The sequence below is a fragment of the Drosophila arizonae genome, chromosome 5 (genome assembly GCF_054131065.1).
Source record: "Drosophila arizonae isolate 15081-1271.41 chromosome 5, UAZ_ARI_1.0, whole genome shotgun sequence".
Taxonomy (NCBI): Eukaryota; Metazoa; Arthropoda; class Insecta; order Diptera; family Drosophilidae; genus Drosophila; species Drosophila arizonae.
The window spans coordinates 19,971,556-19,990,448 of NC_142925.1; the positions used below are offsets into that span (position 1 = coordinate 19,971,556).

At 41.2% G+C, this 18,893-nt stretch overlaps 4 protein-coding genes across 8 annotated transcripts; 3 read left to right on the plus strand and 1 right to left on the minus strand.

The window, feature by feature from the left end:
* The first annotated feature begins 189 nt into the window (after positions 1-189).
* GstS1 (Glutathione S transferase S1) lies at positions 190-7,509 on the plus strand. 3 transcript variants are annotated; one of them, XM_089469525.1, is made up of 5 exons: positions 190-278; positions 5,512-5,804; positions 5,882-6,049; positions 6,120-6,262; positions 6,324-7,509. In XM_089469525.1, exons 2-5 carry the CDS (start codon positions 5,537-5,539, stop codon positions 6,489-6,491), a joined length of 747 nt encoding a protein of 248 aa, XP_089325651.1. In that variant the 5' UTR covers positions 190-278; positions 5,512-5,536; the 3' UTR covers positions 6,492-7,509. The 3 variants fall into 3 exon arrangements, with proteins under 3 accessions (XP_089325651.1, XP_089325649.1, XP_089325650.1); XM_089469523.1 differs by lacking the exon at positions 190-278 and adding an exon at positions 2,262-2,462; XM_089469524.1 differs by lacking the exon at positions 190-278 and adding an exon at positions 2,754-2,944.
* Positions 7,510-8,180: 671 nt separating this feature from the next.
* Positions 8,181-9,445, minus strand: LOC149268708 (enoyl-CoA hydratase domain-containing protein 3, mitochondrial). Its single transcript, XM_089469522.1, has 4 exons — positions 9,269-9,445; positions 9,149-9,208; positions 8,717-9,093; positions 8,181-8,656 (listed from the first exon to the last, which is right to left on the minus strand). The coding sequence occupies exons 1-4, from the start codon at positions 9,299-9,301 to the stop codon at positions 8,275-8,277; spliced, it is 852 nt and encodes a 283-aa protein (XP_089325648.1). The 5' UTR covers positions 9,302-9,445; the 3' UTR covers positions 8,181-8,274.
* A 6-nt stretch (positions 9,446-9,451) lies between these two features.
* On the plus strand, positions 9,452-13,111 carry Sply (Sphingosine-1-phosphate lyase). Of its 3 annotated transcripts, XM_089469516.1 has the most exons (7): positions 9,459-9,598; positions 9,655-9,732; positions 9,860-10,035; positions 11,144-11,805; positions 11,865-12,313; positions 12,375-12,521; positions 12,584-13,111. In XM_089469516.1, the coding sequence occupies exons 3-7, from the start codon at positions 9,882-9,884 to the stop codon at positions 12,804-12,806; spliced, it is 1,635 nt and encodes a 544-aa protein (XP_089325642.1). In that variant the 5' UTR covers positions 9,459-9,598; positions 9,655-9,732; positions 9,860-9,881; the 3' UTR covers positions 12,807-13,111. The 3 variants fall into 3 exon arrangements, with proteins under 3 accessions (XP_089325640.1, XP_089325642.1, XP_089325641.1); XM_089469514.1 differs by lacking the exon at positions 9,655-9,732 and having other exon boundaries at positions 9,452-9,598; XM_089469515.1 differs by lacking the exons at positions 9,459-9,598; positions 9,655-9,732 and having other exon boundaries at positions 9,764-10,035.
* A 962-nt stretch (positions 13,112-14,073) lies between these two features.
* On the plus strand, positions 14,074-18,869 carry LOC149268709 (5-oxoprolinase). Its single transcript, XM_089469505.1, has 8 exons — positions 14,074-14,324; positions 14,380-14,659; positions 14,718-15,030; positions 15,395-16,157; positions 16,212-16,972; positions 17,041-17,301; positions 17,358-18,558; positions 18,613-18,869. The coding sequence occupies exons 1-8, from the start codon at positions 14,139-14,141 to the stop codon at positions 18,766-18,768; spliced, it is 3,921 nt and encodes a 1,306-aa protein (XP_089325631.1). The 5' UTR covers positions 14,074-14,138; the 3' UTR covers positions 18,769-18,869.
* Positions 18,870-18,893: the final 24 nt, after the last annotated feature.

An 18,893-nucleotide genomic window follows, 5' to 3' on the forward strand; every position in this document is an offset into this window, starting at 1 on the left:
CGGCATAAATTCTTAATTAGTCTAGGCCGTCAAATACAATGGCTTCCGTCTTAAGATCTACTGGTAAAATGATTGTCACCGCTTCTTCTTCTTCATCTTCTCCTTGTTGTTGTTACCTGAGAAAATTCTCAAAGCAAGCTATTATTTTCTGTAATGTCAAAGTGAAAACGTAAATATTTTAAAAATTTCATTAGTTTCATCAGCTGTTCTCAGGCGTGTTTCTACGAAAATACCTTAAATAAAGAAAAACCTGTTTAACAAATCGAAAATACTGTGAGGTAAGTTAGTCCAACTTTTTATTAGTTTCATATTTCCTTGGCGTAGTACAGTAAGCTCAATACGTGCAAGCTCATTATCTTATCGGCTTTTAAGCATTTTTTTATTTTGCACCAGTTGGCAATTCGATGACCGCCAATACAAGCATTGAGGCCAATTGGTCAAGTTGGTACTAAAGAATTTTGTTCATTTTCCGCTTATCTTTTAAAACCTTCTGCTTAGGCCAACAACAGAGGGGACTTACCGCCAGCTGGTGAAATTGAAATTCTATTATTTTTAATCTTAACTGCGCACAAAATATTGCCTTTATATGCAATCATTGCAAACTTTTTAATTGGCGCTTACCATTTTTAAAATTAGTGCATTGGTATAGCAAAGAGCTTTTAACAGGGCATAGCTGCCGATGCAAAGCTTTTCAATCATGAGACAAGCAGTAGTTGCCTAGCAAGCAGTGTATACTTAAGCAGTTCACGTAACGTAAGCAGTGTAAGCTGCTTACAGTCAAACAATAAACGCGGCTCAATTTGAATTATTTTTAAAAGACAACTTACCACACCATTTAAAGATCAGTAGTGTTTATTTAAATATTGTACTATTTTATATATATATATATATAAGCATATATATCTGATCAAAATTTTGGTCCTTGCATTAGATTTTCATTAAAGAATTAATTAAATAATTGTATAGCCGCTTACTACCAGTTTATAGTCAGTTGGACTTTGTGTACCTTACACTGTATCATAAACAAGCTTGGCAAACGTTCAGATTTCATAGTCTGGCGCCGAAAGGTTTAAACAGACGACGAATTAGCGACTCACCGGCTCATGTTGGCGTTGTAAAAACTTTCCTCTACCTCCGATTGTTGTTTTCTCATTAACTGTAACCCAAAACACAGCTCAATGTCTAACGGAAATGGCCTAATGGAAAAATCCTTTAGTCAACCAAGATCGTTAAGATGTGAAACGATAAAAAATACAACCCAATTACTGAAAATCAAATGAGCATTATTCACACAGAAATCTAGCTAAAGATTCTTTTCTAGTAAATATTGCCTCATCTAAGCTGTTTAGACTAGCATTAAATAAGTCAAACAAGCTTCAGCTGGACTAAAAGCTGTGCAAAATATTTGCTTAGCTGTAATTGGTTCATAATTGAAAGCTTGCCAAATATTTAGTTGAGTCCCAAACAAATCGAACAACAAATCAATACACTTGACTCTCTGCAGGAAGAGAAACCACAAATCAATAAAAAGTTAAGAGCATAATGAATGAACTATAACTAAAAAGCCAATTGCAAAGCCCAATTGGGAAAAAGTGCACACAAACCCGTAAACAAGCCAAATAGATAAATTCAAATCTAGAAGATATTTAATTGAATTCATCAGGCCAAAATTCCTTTGTAAGGCATTAAAAAAGGCACATGTCAGAACGCCCACGGTCGCACACATACATACAAATGCATATGAGCGTATGAAAGGCAATTACTCTCTTACTAACACACACTCGAATAAACAAACCGGCCGCCGGCCGTCGGCTAGTTACCGGCTTAGTTGCTCTCTCTCTCTCTCTCATTTCCTTGCAGTCTGCTGCTCAGAGAGCAGAGCGGAGCTTCGAGCAATGTGTGGATTTATATATGTATATTTATATGTACTTAGGTAACATAACTATTCTTTTAGTCTGAGCAGCTGCATTTGTTCTTTTTAATTGGCAACAGCATGGGCTTAAGCTAATTAATTATTCATCTCGATATGCAACAGTTCATATTTAAATACCAGTCAAAATAAAAAGTAACACGCAAACATTCTAAGAGCGGGGGACAGAGATAGAGAGGCAGTGTGCTGCACACACACACACACACACATATGTACCGATCCGCTCTTGGTGGCTCTCTGTGCGTCGTCGCCTTAGCATCGTTTTTTCGTTACTCGGAGCAGTTGCATGTGGGAGTGTCGCCGCCCATGTAGTCAATTGGAACGTATAAAAGCCGACGCTCAAGTTCTCCAACAATAGTCGGCGTTCATTGCTGTTGCTTAGCTGCTGTGATCGGTACTCAGGTTCAATTGATTCTCCTGTTTGCCAGTGTGACCAGCCGTGTGTCAAAAGAGCCAAACTCCAAAACGAAAATCTCGAGGGATTTGGAAAGCGCAGCTGGAGCTGATTTATTGATTTGATAAGTTCTCTGAGGTAAGGCACAAGTGCACTGGACATGAAGGATGAGCCATTTGAAATTGAAAGCACATACTAAAGTAAATGCTTAAGTGATGTAATTAACTAAATGCTCGAACGGTTTCCTTTGCCAATTTGATAATCGATTTTCGGATGCCGAGCACCGAAAGCCGAACAACGTTGAACTTCGTCTTCGTTATTTTGTGCGATCGTCTTATCTAAATTTGGAACTGTCTTTTCTTCTATTGATTTGTGGGTCAATCGATTCGAAATCGAAAAGTTTTGAACTCGTTTCGGGCACTCGCAGTTCTTGCCTATGACTCGAATCATTCGCACGCAAATATGTGAAGGACAACGACGTGTGTGGACCAAACCTAAACCCAATCAAACGAGATATCGAAACGACAAGCGAATTCTACGAATCGCACTACGAAAATAGTAAACTCAAAATCCAAATTTTTCTCAATCGTGGAGTGCGCGTACGAATTTCGAAGCGTGAGGTACTTAAATTTAACGTGCGGAACAATTTCACAATAAATTCTCAGTGCAACACAAAACTCAATTCAGCAATGATCAACTAGCTTATATAATACACACAGTATTTAAGAAATCTATTCCAACTTGATAATGGACTAAAAAAACAAACATTGTTACACTCGAATCAGTTAGTTCTCAGTGCGGCAATTGAAAATTTCATTGATAAGAATTTGTCTGGAATCTTGATCATTTGGGCTCATCGTTTATCAGTTGTTTGGGTCGTTTCCCAGTGTACTGATCCGAAAGTTGTTCTATATTTTAAGACCATCTGGCAGTTGATAACTGAGCGTAGCACGTGCCACGAGTTGATTAAATATGAAAGTATTTATTGATTTATATTCATCATTCGAGTGCAATTCAAATATGCAAGTGCTTTACTATAGATAGAGGAAGCTCACAGAAAATGTTTTTCTCTATAGGAAAGAAATATGATTTAGAAAAACTTAAATTATTCAATAATAGTGGATATTTTTCAATTAGATATTCTTAGCATTTATTGCTAACCCCTTTATAGTTTTCCCAGACCCGTTTTGAACTAGTCGCAACAATTTCTTGACATTTTCGTACAAGTTTCGCACGAAGCGAAAAGTTGAAAATCGATTTCACACAATTAAGTGCGAGGGGCTTCGAGACCAGGCAATGGGACAATGGGGCAACATTAAATGGCATTAAAATAGCACAAAAACGAAATTTAATTAAATCATGTCACTAAAATACCCCCTCGATGGATCTTGCCAAATTAAATTCAATTGAAGTGGCCACAGCAACAGAGCAAGAGAAAGACAGAGAAGGAGAGAGAGAGAGAAAGAGGGAGAGTGAGAAGGAGAGAGCTATAGTCGAATAGTGAGCGACGTCAAATCGTTTGCAATTTGAGACACGAAATTGCAGCGGAAGAGGCGGCCCGATCGGACATTACTAGGGGGAGGGGGTGGCAGAGCAACTGATTGACTGATTGACTGACTGACTGACTGATTGACTGGGCAAACAGCCAAAAGTGGCAATGAAGACTGCCTGCAGCGGTTGGAGCCCATTCGCCTTCTCCATCGCACAGCAAAAGGGCTTCGCGTCACTTCCTGTCGAGCACTTAATATGATCATAAAAAATAAAAATACAAAATAAAAACAATGAATATAGGGGCGTAACAGTGCGCCAACGCCCCAACTTGCGAGCAGAACCAACTTGATCTATCTGCTATAAACGCGTCGTTCAATGCGAATTGTGTGGGTGCGGGTCTGCAACTGCGTCTGCGACTGCGACTGCGACGGGCTCTGGCACTGAATCGGTATCTGCGTCATGTCTCTGTTTGCCCTTGGCCCCCTCAGCTCCTCCTGATCTCCTGCTCCTCCTTAAGTAGTGTCTCTGGCATAATCGATGCATTTCCGCTTTGCAGCCATAATAGTTCCATAAGAAACGCTCACAATATATACCTATGCACATATAAATATATATTTATAAATATATATTTACACATTTCTATATAGTTGTACTGCAATTATATGGTAATTATTGGGCTACACATTTTGATTTATTGCAATCGCCAGCTGTGGAATGCTGGCAAATTGGAGGTAAAGCCTAAAGCTCCAAATATGGACAAATCGAGCAAATCTAAAGAAATTCCTTGTCTTAATTATAGAGCAATCAAGGTTAAGTTGTGTAATGCAAATCAACTAACTGTAAAATTAATTCAAAAATATAATTATAATATATATCTATATTATATACATTTGTGGCATGTCAAACTAAGTAGATGAAAAAAGCATAATCTATATAATATAAGATACTTTAACTGGCATACTAAAATAGAAAGTCTTTGCAAAGATACAAAATATAAAAATGTTATTCGTTACATTTTTTCTAGAATCAAACTAATCTATACTAATTAACACATCAAGTTTTCTAGAACTAGTCTATACTAAGTAGCATTACAAGTATATTTGAGCGTGCCAAAAATTTCTATTTCGTGCCTTGGCATTTTGTGTTCAATGGAAACTTCTAGGAGAAACACGTGTCGAAATCATTCATCAATTCATTATCATTGTTATTGTGAAATAGAAGCCCTATAGCAGCGATAACCACATACAAATTTCGATTGTATTGCTATATTTTGTTTTTGAATAAGCTGTATTAAATTCACAGGTTTTTGCATAGTATAAACCGCGGAAAGCTAGTCGGGTAGCGTTTGACCCACCGCTTTTCTTATCTGAAGAGCAGTAAAATAGTTGGGGGAGCACAGTAAATTACCAAATAAACAGATTATTACTGGGCTGGAGTACATTCTATGTGCACTCTACTCCATTCTCCAAATGCCAACTTTTATAAACAATTGATAAGTTTCTGTTTGTCGGCTGTTATCTCAATCAACCTCGCATGAACAAACAAACACAGCACCCTGATTATGACAAGGGCTTTGTTTACAGCCGATAGGAGATATATGCTGTGTGCATGCATATTTTAAACATATACATATATAATATAATGATGATGATATGTGATACTCACAGTTGGTATTTCTCTCCGATTTCGGTAATAGGGAATTGCATTGAGTAAGCGGAGAAATGGCCGATGAAGCACAAGCACCACCAGCTGAGGGCGCACCACCAGCAGAGGGCGAGGCGGCACCACCAGCCGATGGCGAGGCACCACCTGCCGATGGCGAGGCAGCACCACCCGCCGAGCCCGCCGAGCCGATCAAGCACAGCTACACCCTCTTCTATTTCAATTTGAAGGCACTCGCCGAGCCGTTGCGCTATCTGTTCGCCTATGGCGGCATCGAGTACGAGGATGTGCGCGTCACCCGTGACGAGTGGCCAGCCCTAAAGCCGAGTAAGTGGTGCAACCACAGCACTCCATGTGCCATAGACACTCGCATACAAGCTCTCATTCCTTTGCCATCATCTTAGCCATGCCCATGGGACAGATGCCGGTGCTGGAGGTGGATGGCAAGCGTGTGCATCAGAGCATCTCGATGGCTCGCTTCCTGGCCAAGACCGTCGGCCTGTGCGGCGCTACGCCCTGGGAGGATCTGCAGATTGACATTGTGGTTGACACCATCAATGACTTCCGTCTAAGTAGCGAACAATGTGTGCTTCAGTTGCATGTTCAGTGTCCTTGATTAACTCTGGAATTTTTAATGTATAGAAATTGCAGTCGTCTCGTATGAGCCCGAGGATGAGATCAAGGAGAAGAAGCTGGTCACCCTAAATGCCGAGGTCATTCCATTCTACCTGGAGAAACTGGAGCAGACCGTCAAGGACAATGACGGCCATCTGGCTTTGGGCAAGGTACCAACAGGGAGCTGTCCCTTTACCTTAGCATTAACTAATCCCGCATCTCTTCGATTAGCTCACCTGGGCCGATGTTTACTTTGCCGGCATCACCGACTACATGAACTACATGGTCAAGCGTGATCTGCTGGAGCCCTATCCAGCTCTCCGTGGCGTGGTCGAAGCCACCAACGCTCTGGAACCCATCAAGGCCTGGATTGAGAAGCGTCCTGCCACCGAGGTTTAAGCTGGACTAGCTAACATTTAAAAAAACAAATCAAATCGGCAGCAAGTGCGAAGGGGAGAATCATTGCATAGCAATAACTATAACAACAACAACAACAACAGCACGCCACACTACACATTTTATTATTATTATGAATATTATTACTTCCATCATTATTTTATCACACATTTAATTCCCTTTTAAATGGGGTTCACAGGACCTACTTGAGGGAAGCCTGAGCCGCGCACGGGTTAACGTTCGGGAATTTTAAACATACATATATGCGTAGTCCTTTAGCACATGGCACTTAATAATTCTTTTTGGCTTAATTCTCTTTGCATTGCCTCGAAAATACGTAACGAATCAGCCTATGGAACTATTTTCTAGCTTTAAAGTTCATGACTATAAAAAATCAAGAAAAAAAAATGAAAATGAAAATTTATTGCACAGTTATAATATTGCTCTACTTTTAGAAAATACTCCTAGTACATAGTATATAAAGCTCTATACGTAATATCTATATGTTCCACATCCTATAAGGTTATGATATTCAAGTCTATCGTTAGTTCAATGCGAAGAGTTTTCAAATATTTACAACATCACAACACATACAACTACAACAACAATAATTATCGCAGCAGCAACAACACATTAAACAGCCGCGACAACGACGCAAATATTCTTTGTTTATTATATTTATTTTGCTTTTATTTATTATTTTGATTTAGGCACATACTTTCGTCCAGCCTCAAGAATTTTCGACGTCCAACCATTTAAGACCTTTGAAAAAGATAAAGAAAAGACTCACAGACATAACTTCAAAATTCAAATATTGGTTAATTGGAATTCAAAACGAGAACAAGTTAAATTCTAGACTCCACACAGACAACAACTGCCAACACATAAAACATTTTAATTTTTTTTTATTAAATTTTTATTTTGTATTTAATTAATCACGTCAAACATTGTATTTGTATTTTTAAATATTTGCACAATATTAAAAACACACATTTTGAATAAACTACACACAAAATAAGAATTGAGCATACTTTTTGAAAGCACGAAAATTGTTTTTATTTTGTTAGGAGAATAAAAGGAAAAGTTGCCAAAAATAATAAAATGAAACAATTGCTATAGCAAAAATATAATAAATAAAATGCATTCAGAAAAAAATAAATTGATCCAATAGGAAATAAAATACATATAGAATCTATTTTTTCCCAAAAGACAGTTGGATTATAGGTGGATTATACAAATCAGTTCATATATAACTATATATGTCGAATACAACGAAAGATATTCCCTTGGGGGTTATCTGGAATTGTAATGTAAGTTCCTTTCTAATATTAAAATTTATATTTTTAGCACAAAAAAATATATATAAATTAAAAATATCACCAAGCATACAAAAATGTATGTTTGCAAATCATTTTAATTCACGTTTTTGATTGCGGTCAAAATCATATAGCAAAATCTGAAGTGAAAGAAATAAGGTATTGAATGTTAAATAATTGAATCAAGGGAAATTTTCTTATAAAGTTAACACAAGTTAAATGCTTTTAGTATTAATGGAAAATAATAGCATTGCTATGCGCTGAGAAGCCATTTTTCTAATTGGTTACGACATCCCCGTGTATATAGTTATACAAATTACATATTAACTTACCGTAGCTTATAAAAATCAACAATCAGATAGGAATGCAAAGCATATAAAAATGTAACAAGAGATTAACTATATTTTGTTGTAAAGAATTAAATGCACAATTGGTCAGATCTATGAAAATTTCCTTGAACGTGGTCCGGTTTAGTTGGTATGTTTCCAATTAGGCGAACGTTTCTCAACGAAGCTGGACATGCCTTCTTTGCAGTCATCCAATTCCAGATTTTCATTCATTTTTGCCTTGGCCTTTACGTAGGCTTGCTCAAGCGGCAGATTTAGCTGTTCGTAGTAGAATTCCTTGCCGAGGGCGATCACTGCACGGCTCTTAGCTCTGATAGCGTTGGTAATATCATCGATGGTTTTGTCCAGCTCGCTTTCGGGTACGACTTTGGTGACCAAGCCGGCAAGGTAGGCCTCTTGGCCACTTATTGGCAGACCAGTCATAAGCATATACGCAGATTTGGGACGTGACATAACGCGTCCAATAGCTACGCCGGGCGTATTGCAAAAGACGCCAACGGCAGCGCTGAAAACGAAAGTCAAAGATCAACAATTGCGCGATTAGAAACAAAGATTAACTGTCTACCCAGGTGTTGAGAACATGCTCTTGTCTGTGGCCACAATAATGTCACAGGAGGCAACCAGTTGGCAGCCTGCCGCAGCGGCGTATCCATTCACCTTTGCTATCACTGGCACGGGTAACTTCTTTATACCCAGAACTAGGTCCGTACATTTCTGGAATACTGCATCACGATATTTCAAATCATCAGGCTGCAGTTGCTTCAAGTTGTGACCAGCCGACCAAACTTTTCCCTGAGCAGTGAGGACAATGCAACGGAGACTCACATCATCCCGATCCTTGTTCAGAGCCTCGTCTAAAGCGCACATCATATCCATCGATAGCGAATTTCGTGTAGACGGATGACATAATGTGATTTCGCGCACGCCATTCTCATTTCTTACCTACGTAGGAATGAAAATAAATGTAAAGCTTAGTAAGTAAATAATTTGAGCTTACCTTCAAAAATTCTTCAGAATTTAAACTACTGAAGAAACGAATCGGAGCTAAGCGTCTACACTGCGTAAGAACATATATTTAACTAAAAATAATAATTTTTGTATTAAGTAATATAATTACCACTTTTAATGTACTTGGCAAAGTACGCAGCATATTCGTTTAAATAAAAACTTTACTAAGTGGCAAAAGGATCGACTGTTTACCTTAAAACTTTAAACAGGAATATCAGCTGTTTGCGATCAACCGCATACTCGATGTTAGCACACGACTGCAACATCGAAACTATCGATATTTATTGTTGTAGTATCGATACTATGCAACAGCTGTAAGCTCATTTGCTTAGTAACATTTTCAACTACAAAACAAACAAATGCCATAAGTTAAAGTAATTTGCATTTAATTTTAGTAATTTCACCAATCACAAATCTTACAAACCTGCCAGAGCGACAGGTGAGTGAACTTTACACGCCTTACTTATGAAATGTATTAATTCCTTTGTTGTAAAGCAACAGCAAAACAGTTGTTTCTAATAAATCGTTAATACATACACAATGTGTATGGAATGCGCACGAAACGCTTATCAGGTATCAAGACCGTTTTGTTTCCGATTATCAGTTCCAGCTAGTTGCACACATTATTTTAGTTATTGACGCGTTGTTCACTCGTGCGGCGGTCTACAGAGCAACTCTCATACATCGACTTTCATTTTAGCTGTGCTTCATTTGGCAAGAAAATGCGTCCTTTCAATGCCGGCGATTGCCTGAAGCCAGTCGGGAGCTCCATCAACCGCGCCTTCGGCAACAAAGAGCCCTGGCAGATCGCAGCGATTACGGCGACAACTGTGTTGGGCTTCGTTTGGATTTGGACCGAGCTAAGCAAGGATGAAGGTAAGCGGCTGGCATTTTGCTAAAATATTTAATTCCATTTAAATAATCTTATCATCTACGTTTGTACTTTATAGAGAACTACATAGAAAGAAAATATTCTTTATGTACTTTGAACTTTAACGACCCACCTTGAGTGATCCATCTAATTGATTGGGGTATAGATTATACTTGTCAACTTAAGATTGGGTGCAAATCAAGTGCCAAACGGAACTGTGAACTATAACCAGAGCTATATATATAGCTATAGATCACAGTTCATACGCGATCTGATGAGATTTACTGATTTAAAATTATATTTTTCATGTGCTGGTGGACATATTTCATAACTTTTAGTGCTTGCTCTATCTGATATTAAAAGTCTGGCTTTTTATCAGTTCCCATATAATTATGTGGCACCATTTCATAAAAAGAGCTTACCAGCTATGACTAATTAATACTGGGCAAAGGTCTTATGACATGCAATCGTTAACTGAAATTTGTAGTCCTAAGATATAAGTGAAATGCTATCTAAAAACTGAATCTAAAATGCTGCATAAAAAAAAAATTTTTTTAAACAATCGGAAAGCGTGACAAAAGTCATAAAGAATATATTTCTTTAATCAAAGCGAGACGCTGACTCGAGCGTTCCTTGTAGGAATATCAAACGGTAGCTAAATATATATTAATTTATATTTATATTCTTCTATAGTATAGGGAACCAATGATAGGAAATAAAGCTTTAGCACGTACAAAGCCACAGGCTTAGAATATCTTCTAGTCGAGCTCTCCCGACTATAATAATTAAAGAAACTTTAAACTTTTCATTAACATTTATGATCATTTTTTATAATGTATTTACATATATACATTTTTCTTTAGTTCGTAACTTAATCTAAAAGTGAATCGTTTCCGCTAAATTAATGATCGATTTTTAAGTACTCACCGGTTGGCTACCGTTACGAGCGTCTAACAAATGTTTTATTACTCAACATTCAATTTGGCGCTCGATAACCATGAATTAAGATTTTTTGATATGACCACGCTTATCAGTGAGTTGATAATTGCAAATATAAGTGAGAAATGCCTCAGTTTATCTACGAGTCTAATAGTAGTATTACTTTTCTTGCAGGTTTCTATTTGCGGGGCAAGCGACAGTTCTTTAAGTTGGCCAAAAAGTTACCAGCTGTTCGCCGGCGCGTGGAGAAGGAGCTGAAGAAGGCTAAGGACGACTTTGAGTCGGATATTAAGAATAGCAATCAGCACCTGCAATACTCGATACGTCTACCCGAGAAGGGTTTATCCAAGGAGCAGATTCTCAGCCTCGTAGACGAGCATCTTAAGGCTGGTCACTACAGCTGGCGTGATGGGCGTGTTTCAGGCGCTGTTTACGGCTACAATCCGGAGCTTGTGGAGCTGGTGAAAGAGGTTTATGGCAAAGCTTCCTACACGAATCCCCTTCATGCTGACCTATTCCCAGGTGTGTGCAAAATGGAAGCCGAAGTGGTGCGCATGGCCTGCACGTTGTTCCACGGTAATGCGGACAGCTGCGGTACAATGACCACCGGCGGCACAGAGTCCATTTGCATGGCCATGAAGGCGTATCGGGACTATGCTCGCGAGGTGAAGGGCATCACTCAGCCCAACATTGTGGTTCCTCGTACAGTGCACGCAGCCTTTGACAAGGGCGGCCAGTACTTCAATATACACGTGCGTTACGTGGACGTCGACCCGGAGACCTATGAAGTGGACATTAAGAAGTTCAAACGTGCCATTAATTCGAACACCATTCTGGTAAGCAAACAAATGTCCAATTCATGCACATTATGATCTTCAACTGATTTACTACTTAGCTTGTTGGCTCTGCGCCCAATTTTCCATATGGTACCATGGATGACATCGAAGAAATTGCCGCCTTGGGCGTTAAGTACAATATACCTGTGCATGTGGACGCTTGCCTGGGCAGCTTTGTCGTTGCTCTGGTGCGCCATGCTGGCTATCAGCTGCGACCCTTTGATTTTGCTGTAAAGGGCGTCACGAGTATCTCAGCCGACACGCATAAATACGGTTTTGCACCCAAGGGCTCTTCGGTCATCATGTACTCGGAAAAGAAGTTCAAGGATCATCAGTTCACGGTCACAACCGACTGGCCTGGCGGCGTCTACGGTTCACCCACTGTGAATGGCTCCCGTGCTGGTGGCATCATAGCCGCCTGCTGGGCAACGATGATGAACTTTGGTTACGAGGGCTATCTGGAGGCTACCAAGCGCATTGTCGACACCGCGCGTTACATCGAGAGGGGGTAAATACTTGCGACATTATATTCAAACTCAGTTTGTTATTCATTGTTAATTTTCTTGCAGCGTGCGTCAGATCGATGGCATCTTCGTCTTTGGCAAGCCAGCCACGTCTGTTATTGCCATGGGCTCGAATGTGTTTGATATTTTCCGACTCTCAGATGCGCTATGTAAGCTAGGCTGGAATCTAAACGCACTCCAGTTCCCCTCTGGGTAATTTTAGTTCACTTTAATGTAAATATAAATGTATCTACATTTAATTATCTCTGTTTTAGCATACACATATGCATCACGGACATGCACACAAGTCCAGGTGTCGCAGATAAGTTTTTAGCTGACTTGCGCACCTGCACGGCGGAGATTATGAAGGATCCTGGCCAGCCGGTCGTTGGCAAAATGGCTCTGTATGGCATGGCCCAGAGCATACCAGATCGTTCGGTCATTGGCGAGGTCACACGCCTGTTCCTACACTCCATGTACTATACGCCAGAAAAATGAGAACGAAATGAACGTCAGCATTGCAGAGCACGCATATTTTTCTAGTGCAATATTCCATACCACCACCTATATCCGATACTTATTGCTGTTATTGTTCCCACTCGAAGTATCTACATAGCATTTAATAATAATGCATCAATATCTTATTGTAACTAGGGTACAAAGTGTTTGTTAATGAAATTTATTGATATCAATGTCTGTGTACATGCGTATTTGTCTGAAAAGCTCAAGACCATGTTAACTACGAAGTGCTTATTTTTTATACTTATTAAATTTTTTCTATGTAATCAATCACCTTAAAACAAGTTGTTTTTGTCAAAAAGCAAGGGCAAAAATTGCATATATGTACTTATAAATAACATCTGTTGTAACAGTGTTTGGTTAAAAACCAATTTCAGTCAATTCAATAGATCTGTTGTGAAAACAAAAGGTAGGCTGAAAAAGCATTTTTTCTTTTTTAAACATAATATCATCAACCCGTCTTCTAATATTAATATTTCTTACTGTTATACACGCTGTGGAAGCTTGTAACGAATATAAGTAAGTATTTATATGTACTTGTCTAATGCGTTTGGAAACTCGTATTATTTTTAAAGAATACGTGCTGACAATATATTAATGCTCTCCTACATCAAGTTTGTTTATGTTTAACACCAAGGATAGTAGTGCTTAGCTTAGGGCTCATTATCTGGCATGTTCACATTTAAATGCTTCAAGATAAAGATATACATCATTTTATTTAATTAGCTTAACATTTGCTTTAGATATACATATGTACATATGTACATAAAAACTTGCTCAGATGAAATAAATAAACCTATAATTGTTATCTAGTAAGATTAAGATCATATGCAATATTTAAGTCGTGCCATATTTAGACGAGCTTCATAGGGATACCTTATGAACAGTTATTCTGTGAAAAGGTATCATGATATTGCGAATAAATATGAGAATTAGTTTTATTCATACGTACATACATACATACATATATATTTCAACATACTACACTGTCTCAAAATGTGCATTCACAGACAAGCATTTTCTTCATAGTCTAATGATAACAGGCATAAAATCTAAGCTTTATATACATTATATACATTAATTTGTATTTGTATATAAAAATATACAAAGAGACAGGCAGAACTGTGCTCAGGAGAACAAGCTTTTGATAAACACATGAGCTCTAGCAAAGCAAACTGCTGCAGAGAGAAAGAGAGAGGCAGAGCCAGAGAGAGAATGAGAGATGGTATAAATATGTAAGGCAAATGCTGAGCTTATTCAGTTTTGTACGATCGCTGTGCTTTGAGAGTCGTGTTGATTAATCAAGAAATAATGGTCTCCTCAGTCTCTGCGGAGGGCAACAACAAATATTGCTTTGCTATAGATCGCGGTGGAACCTTTACCGACGTGCTATGCATCTGTCCCGGCGGACGAGTGCGCACAATGAAGTTGCTCTCTGAAGATCCAGAGCGCTACAGTGATGCCCCCCGTGAGGGCATACGTCGTATACTTAAAGAAGTGAGTCTATTACTATGAAAGATAAGGATTAAAATTAATCGCGCATGGATGACAGGAAACTGGCGCTGATCTGACTGCAGCCGGCTTGGTGGACACGTCGAAAATTGGATGGGTGCGCATGGGCACCACCGTCGCTACAAATGCCCTGCTCGAACGGAAGGGTGATCCTGTTGTGCTGGTGGTCAACAGTGGCTTTCGTGATTTGCTATACATTGGCAACCAAGCGCGTCCCAAAATATTTGACCTAAATATACGCAAGCCAGCGAATCTCTACCAGACTGTCGTCGAGGTTGACTGCCGCATCGTGCCAGAGCAGGCCGATCGCTGCCAACTAAGTGAGTTAATTTTATAATCAATTCTAGTCCCTGTTGCTGATGAGAGTCTATCCGCCAGATCACCAATGGAAGGTGCTACAGGGCGTTACCGGATGTAGGTATCTGGAAGTGCAGCCAGTGGATGAGCTAACTGTGCGAGCCTCTTTGACCGCTGCCCGCCAACAGGGTATCAACTCTGTGGCTGTGGTACTGGCTCATAGTTACGCCTGTCCGGAGCATGAGTTGCGCATTGGAGCCATTGCAACGGAGCTTGGATTCAGCCATGTGACGCTCTCGCACAAAGCCATGCCCATGTGCCGAGTAGTGGCCCGCGGCTACACAGCCTGTGCCGAGGCCTACCTGACGCCCCATGTGGATCGCTATCTAGCCAGGTGAGTGTGTCTGCTTCCCTTTCAATTGCACCTCCGACAGAATCTTGCCCATAAATTAAGGAATGAGATTGCTCTTTTGTACTAGAAGCTCGGAAGAATTCTAAACAGCTAAATACAATAAAGATAATGGCAACAATAAAGGCAAACAAATAAGAGCGCTGCATGAAAAGCTCGGCCACCTCTACACACGTAATCATTGAGTGTCAAATGAAAATAGAGTTACTCTCTGAGAACAGCACAGTCGCAGTAGAAATATTAGGCATACCTCTATAACAGTGCTTGTTTTTCGCCCCTATAGAAAGGGCATAGCTGGAGGACAATAGTTGATTAAGATATTAATCTTTAAATACTGGATACATTTCAGTTTTAAATCGGGATTCGAAAATCAATTAGCTGGCGTTGATGTGCTCTTTATGCAATCTGATGGAGGCCTGACTAACATGGAGAACTTCCGTGGAGCACGTGCAATACTTTCGGGTCCTGCCGGTGGCGTCGTAGGCTATGCCCTGACGGGATCGCGTGAAACCGATCTGCCACTAATAGGCTTTGACATGGGCGGCACGTCTACCGATGTGTCCCGATATGCTGGCACTTATGAGCACGTCATTGAGAGCACCACGGCGGGCGTGACGATACAGGCACCTCAGCTCGATATCAACACTGTGGCAGCGGGTGGCGGCTCTCGGCTCTTCTTTCGGTCAGGCATATTTGTGGTAGGTCCAGAATCAGCTGGCTCCCACCCAGGTCCTGCTTGTTACAAGAAAGGAGGACCACTGACCGTTACGGATGCCAACTTGATACTGGGCAGAATACTTCCTCAGTATTTCCCAAAGATATTCGGGCCAAATGAAAATGAGCCCCTTGATTATGAGCTAACCAAGCGCAAGTTCAAAGAGCTACAGTCAGATATCAATGAACATCTGAAGGCAAGTGGCGACTCCAGGGAACTGAGCATAGAGGAAGTTGCTCTGGGCTTTATTCGCGTTGCCAATGAAACAATGTGCCGCCCGATACGCGCTCTTACACAATCCCGAGGCTTGGACACCGCCAATCATGTCCTCTCTTGCTTTGGTGGCGCCGGCGGACAACATGCCTGCTCAATAGCTCGCAACCTGGGTATAGCTAAGGTTAGTACATGAACATCTTTGGGCAATCGATCAGTTATATCTATGTGCCTACAGGTGGTTATACATAAATACGCTGGAGTGCTCTCAGCATACGGCATGGCACTCGCTGACGTTGTCCAGGAGGTTCAGGAGCCCAGTGGAGCCGAATTTAATAATGCAAATGCACAGTTAATAAAGGATCGGTTGGATGCACTATCAGTCCAATGTCGAGGCCAGCTGGCCGCTCAAGGTTTTAAGCAAATTGAACTTCAGGCATTCCTGCATCTGCGCTACGAGGCTACCGATGGCGCCTTGATGTGTACGGCCGAACCTGTTGAACAGAGTCAGTTGTCGGACCAATCCACTTCCCCGTTACTATCCGCATACGGCGATTTCCATGCCACATTCTTGGAACGCTATCGCACAGAGTTTGGATTCGTGCTACAAAACCGTCGCATAATCGTTGATGATATTCGCATACGCGGCCTTGGAAAGAATGAGACGCCGCCAGAGTTGCAGGTGGACCAAGCACAAGAAGCGAGTCCCACAGCCGAGGGCTTGACAGAAGTTCACTTTGATCAAGGGGCATTCCAAACGCCCATCTACTTAACCAAGCATTTGCTAGCTGGCCATCAGATTTCCGGCCCTGCCGTACTTATCGATCAGCTGTCTACCATCATCGTGGAGCCCGAATGTACTGTCCAAGTGACCGCCTATGGTGATCTTATTATGGACGTGCAAACCAGCGGCAAGCATGGCATAAATGCAGAGCTGGATCCAGTACACCTCAGCATATTCAGTCACCGATTCATGAGTATTGCGGAGCAGATGGGAAGGTAACAAACATCTCTCATCCTCGATTAGTTTCATTGTGTAAAGAACCTATTCTATTTAATTCTTTCAGAGTACTTCAGCGCACTTCCATATCGACTAACATAAAGGAGCGTCTTGACTTTTCCTGTGCTCTCTTCGGGCCGGATGGTGGCCTGGTGAGCAATGCTCCACACATTCCCGTACATCTGGGTGCCATGCAGGAGACTGTGCAGTACCAGCTACGCGTGCGGGGTGATACCTTAAAGAATGGAGATGTTATTTTGGCAAATCATCCACAAGCTGGAGGCTCGCACCTGCCAGATCTTACCGTCATCACTCCTGTTTTCTTTAAGTAATGCTCACACATTTGCACTGTCAATCCCATTTTTAAAACATCTTATTTTACAGATCGGAGCCACGCCCTGTTTTCTTTGTAGCTTCGCGTGGCCATCATGCAGACATTGGCGGAATTACACCCGGCTCAATGCCTCCACATTCCACTTCCCTCGCTCAAGAAGGTGCAGCCTTCAAGTCGTTCCTTATTGTTGAGAATGGTGTATTTCAAGAGGAGAAGATTATACAACGGCTGACCACACCAAGTGGCGCAAAGGGCGCCGTGGGCACGCGCAACCTCAGTGACAACCTATCGGATCTAAAGGCCCAGATTGCGGCCAACCACAAGGGCATCCACCTGGTATCGGAGCTCATTAGCAGCTACAGTCTCAATGTCGTGCAAGCCTATATGCATCACATTCAAAAGAACGCAGAGTTGGCGGTTCGCGACATGTTGCGTCAGATTGGCCGTGATACCTTGGAGCGCACAGGCTCCACTGTGCTAGTGGCCCAAGAATTTATGGATGACGGCTCCCCCATCTCGTTGCGCGTCACCATTGATCCAGATAACGGTTCGGCTCTGTGTGATTTTAGTGGCTCCGGTGAAGAGGTCTGGGGTAATTGCAATGCTCCACGAGCCATAACGTTGTCAGCTCTCATATACTGTCTTCGCTGTATGGTGGGTCATGATGTACCCCTCAATCAGGGCTGTTTGGCGCCAATTCAAGTGATCATACCTAAAAACTCCATTCTTGATCCTTCAGAAGGCGCTGCTGTTGTTGGTGGAAATGTGCAAACCTCGCAGCGCATTGTGGATACCGTGCTAAAAGCCTTCCGTGTTTGTGCTGCTTCTCAGGGCTGCATGAATAACATAACAATTGGAGACGACCAATGGGGATACTACGAAACCGTCGCCGGCGGCGCTGGCGCTGGCCCAGGCTGGCATGGAGCTGGTGGAGTGCATACGCATATGACTAATACCCGCATTACTGATCCGGAAATATTGGAATTACGCTATCCAATGATACTGAAGCGCTTCTGTCTGCGTACCGACGGCTCGGGTGGGCGTGGAAAATATGTTGGCGGCGAGGGAGTTGAACGTGATTTACTTTTCCGTAAACCGGTCACGTTATCAGTTCTGACTGAACGTCGCACGCTGCAACCATACGGCCTGGCTGGTGGTGGCCCGGGCAAGAGTGGACGTAACTTAATCATTAAACATGATGGACGCGTGATCGCGCTTGCGGGTAAAACCTGCATCGATGTTGAGGCTGGGGTGAGTGTAGTATGAAGTTCAACTGGTACAGAATATAAATTATATATTCCTTAGGATACATTTGCTATGAAAACACCGGGCGGCGGTGGATATGGACTCGCAGATGACTCCTCTACAGTTGATCACTCCAAGCAAGGCATTGAGAACGTACAGAGGTTCGTGGAACGGGGCACTGTGCATAATTATCGTCAATCCCAGGAATCAGCTTAATTGTGCAATAAATGATGATTTCCTTATATTTGTTTTTATATACATAAGTAAAAAATAACAAGATTTATTCATAAATGTGTTTACCAACAATTGCAAACGAATGTATAAGAATGAATGAGTATGTT

Bases quoted from the DNA above. Each gene is read 5' to 3' on its own strand.
- LOC149268708 (XM_089469522.1), bottom strand. From the start codon at position 9,301: ATGCTGCGTACTTTGCCAAGTACATTAAAAGTG. The intron at 9,209-9,268 runs GTAATTATATTA...GTTCTTACGCAG, and splicing joins TGCCAAGTACATTAAAAGTG to TGTAGACGCTTAGCTCCGAT. The intron at 9,094-9,148 runs GTAAGCTCAAAT...ATTCCTACGTAG, and splicing joins ATTCTGAAGAATTTTTGAAG to GTAAGAAATGAGAATGGCGT.
- GstS1 (XM_089469525.1), top strand. From the start codon at position 5,537: ATGGCCGATGAAGCACAAGCACCACCAGCTGAGGGCGCACCACCAGCA. The intron at 5,805-5,881 runs GTAAGTGGTGCA...CCATCATCTTAG, and splicing joins GTGGCCAGCCCTAAAGCCGA to CCATGCCCATGGGACAGATG. The intron at 6,263-6,323 runs GTACCAACAGGG...CTCTTCGATTAG, and splicing joins GCCATCTGGCTTTGGGCAAG to CTCACCTGGGCCGATGTTTA.
- LOC149268709 (XM_089469505.1), top strand. From the start codon at position 14,139: ATGGTCTCCTCAGTCTCTGCGGAGGGCAACAACAAATATTGCTTTGCT. The intron at 14,660-14,717 runs GTGAGTTAATTT...TCTATCCGCCAG, and splicing joins GGCCGATCGCTGCCAACTAA to ATCACCAATGGAAGGTGCTA. The intron at 17,302-17,357 runs GTAATGCTCACA...CTTATTTTACAG, and splicing joins ATCACTCCTGTTTTCTTTAA to ATCGGAGCCACGCCCTGTTT.
- Sply (XM_089469514.1), top strand. From the start codon at position 9,882: ATGCGTCCTTTCAATGCCGGCGATTGCCTGAAGCCAGTCGGGAGCTCC. The intron at 10,036-11,143 runs GTAAGCGGCTGG...CTTTTCTTGCAG, and splicing joins CGAGCTAAGCAAGGATGAAG to GTTTCTATTTGCGGGGCAAG. The intron at 12,314-12,374 runs GTAAATACTTGC...ATTTTCTTGCAG, and splicing joins GCGCGTTACATCGAGAGGGG to CGTGCGTCAGATCGATGGCA.